This window comes from Chaetura pelagica, unplaced genomic scaffold (genome assembly GCF_000747805.2).
Source record: "Chaetura pelagica isolate M959 unplaced genomic scaffold, ChaPel_1.0 scaffold595, whole genome shotgun sequence".
NCBI lineage: Eukaryota > Metazoa > Chordata > Aves > Apodiformes > Apodidae > Chaetura > Chaetura pelagica.
In genome coordinates, this window is record NW_009953221.1 from 450,577 (window position 1) to 453,188 (window position 2,612).

The following is a 2,612-nucleotide window of genomic DNA, read 5'->3' on the forward strand; positions in this document are numbered from 1 at the left end:
AAAGGCACGGAAGGCTTCGGCGAGGACACCAGGGAACCCACCACCGGTAACGGGGGCAGCCGGGACGCCACGGGCCGCCCCTCCCTTCGGAAAGACCCCCCAGGAACGGGCGTTTCCTGAGGGGAAAATTCCTGCTTAACGCCCTTTTCAGGGGCACTCCAGGACGCGTTGAAACCCCATTTGGTTTGGATGGGAATTACTCGGTGCCTGGAATTGCTACATTCCAACCTAAAATCTTCATCCGTGTTTACACACGTTTACCCAAATGGGTCGTATGAGAAAAAATACAAGAAGGTGGCAGGAAGGCTGGGAACTACAACAGGGCTGTCCTTTTTTTTTTTTCATAGCGTGACCCCTTTTTATCAGTTATTATTTATTTTCCCACGTGCCCTTAGTAGGGATGCACTTATGGATCATTGACCTAAAACTTCAACTTGTAGTTTTTTTGTTCTCTGCCCGTTTTGGGTTCTTTTCTGTGTCAGAGTTGATTCTGTTTTTCAGGCAGTGTTGAAAACGTCGTTTGTTGGGTATTTTTTTACTTCAAGGGTTTAATCTTTTGATTTTTAGGTGACAATATCAGAGAGTTCTTGCTGAGTCTGAGGTATTTTCGAATCTTCATTGCCTTGTGGAATGTCTTCATGATGTTCTGCATGATCGTGTAAGTAACACTGGGCAGCACCTTGTCGTGGTCATTTCTGTTGGAGGGTTTCTTGCACATGCATTTCTTCTTGGGTCGCTTTCACTCCCGTTGCTCCATAATTCCTGTTCCTTTTGCTTGTTTATTTTAATCTTCCAAAGACATTGGTTGACCTCACAGATTGTTGCTTATGTGCTGCATGAAAATGTTCTCATTTAGCCTGAGAGGGAGTGCTCCTCGTTGTGTGTTGCTCAGATAAATCACCATTTGGGTCAACTTTTGGGCTGTTTTTAATTGTAGAGGAGGAGGGGGAAACCCCACCAAGTGATAGAGTGGAATCAGCTTTGAGAATAGTCTGTGGAAACAAGGGGTTTTAGCTGTGGCATCAGGCCAGAGGGCTGCTTTCCTTTCCTTCTCTAGCTCTGCTCTGATGAGTGGGGTGGTGGTGAGGAACAGCCCTGGTGTGACTGTTCACACCTGTACCTGCCTCTCATCTCCTTTTCTCTTGCATCCACTAGGTTATTTGGATCTTGAAGGTCGCCCACAAACTTGTCTGTTAACTCAGAAGAGACTTCTGGCTGGAAACATAACTTTTCTATAAAGCAAAAGATGTTCATACTTTCAAAATGCAGCCCTGGGATTGTGGCCTGTTCTTCAGGACGAGCTCCTGATGTGCTCAGGGGACAGGACATTTCCATCCACTTCAGCCAGTTTTGTCATAATATGGTTCCTACTGGTTCCCTCACAGCCAGGGGGGGGATTCAGCCTTTAGGCCCCTGAGCCAGAAATCTTCAGAGTAAAATTATTTCAACCTTTACTGAAATAAAAAGAACTGTAAATTGTTTTGTGAGGCCTGGGGTGCTGTGCCCAGCGTGCTGGGTAGGACTGGAGTGTGACTGGCAACTGGTCTTAAAACTCTGCATTTTTAGTCACTCGCAGCTCATGACATGTTTGCTGTCAAGGTTACTTGGAAGTCACACTTGATTCCCATTTTTATAAAGTAGAGCAAAGTATTGGTGTAACTTCTCACCCTTCCACTGAGTTTTGTGGGAGAAATAGAAAAGGATGTTTAAAAAAATTGCTATTCTCACCTTCTCACTGTTTTCCCAACAAAATGCTTTTTAAAATAAAATTCCAAAGATTTTTTTTTTTTTTCCCTAAGCCAACATAAAGGGATTTTGAATAGGGGAAAACAGCAAACACAATCCTACAAGCCAGTCCTAAGGAATGGTTTTGGAATCATCTTGGATTTGATTGAATAAAGTTGTTCTATTTAAGGGTAAATAACGTATTTGATGCTGTGTTCATTGTGTTGCAGGAGAGATCAGTATTGGTGTGTTGGGAAGTGGTAACTGGCCTTGTAACTGTGTCTGCCTTGTGTTGTTTTTATTTCTGTTACCTTCTGTCTCTTTTCCCCAGCAGCACCAAGATAATTTAAGAGTAGGCAGTGCTGGGTATCTTTTAAATCAAACTGTACACAATTAGCAAAGCTTCCTCTGCTTCACAGTTTCTGCAGCTCTCTTGACTGTTGAGAGAGAGGCCTCATTTCAGTGATTCCCAGGCTCAGGTTTTACCCAATACCTGGAGTTTTCTCTGGATTCAGACTGTTGGGCACTTGAAGCAATTTACCTGACACCCTGCTTTCTGAGCAACACTTTGAATGAGGTGAATTCAAGAAATCAAAGATGATCAAGCTCTGCTGGTAAAGGAACATGAATTATTTTGTTGGTAAATAGATTTTTGTGACTAAAGAGAGTGCTGTCATCTCAAGATTTCAGTTGTTCCAAAGAAGTTACTTGGCTCCTAAGCAGGTTCTTTAGAAACCTTAGTCAACTTTAAGCTGCTCTTAAATGCACTGGGAAGTGTCAGAGCTGGGTTGGTGGCTCACCCAGCACAGTGCAGGGAGCCTTTTGCTGTGATCTGTTGTACAGCTGCTCTTGCACCACGTTTTTGTATGATGAGCTGCTGAAAGCCT

The 2,612-nt window shown here is 43.6% G+C and overlaps 1 protein-coding gene across 1 annotated transcript; it reads left to right on the forward strand.

The window, feature by feature from the left end:
• Positions 1–1,989, forward strand: SMIM7 (small integral membrane protein 7; the record flags this gene model as incomplete). Its single annotated transcript, XM_009997817.1, has 3 exons — positions 1–46; positions 568–658; positions 1,956–1,989. Coding segments are annotated over 3 exons (171 nt in total), but the record flags the coding sequence as incomplete, so codon positions are not given.
• Between the last annotated feature and the right edge of the window lie 623 nt (positions 1,990–2,612).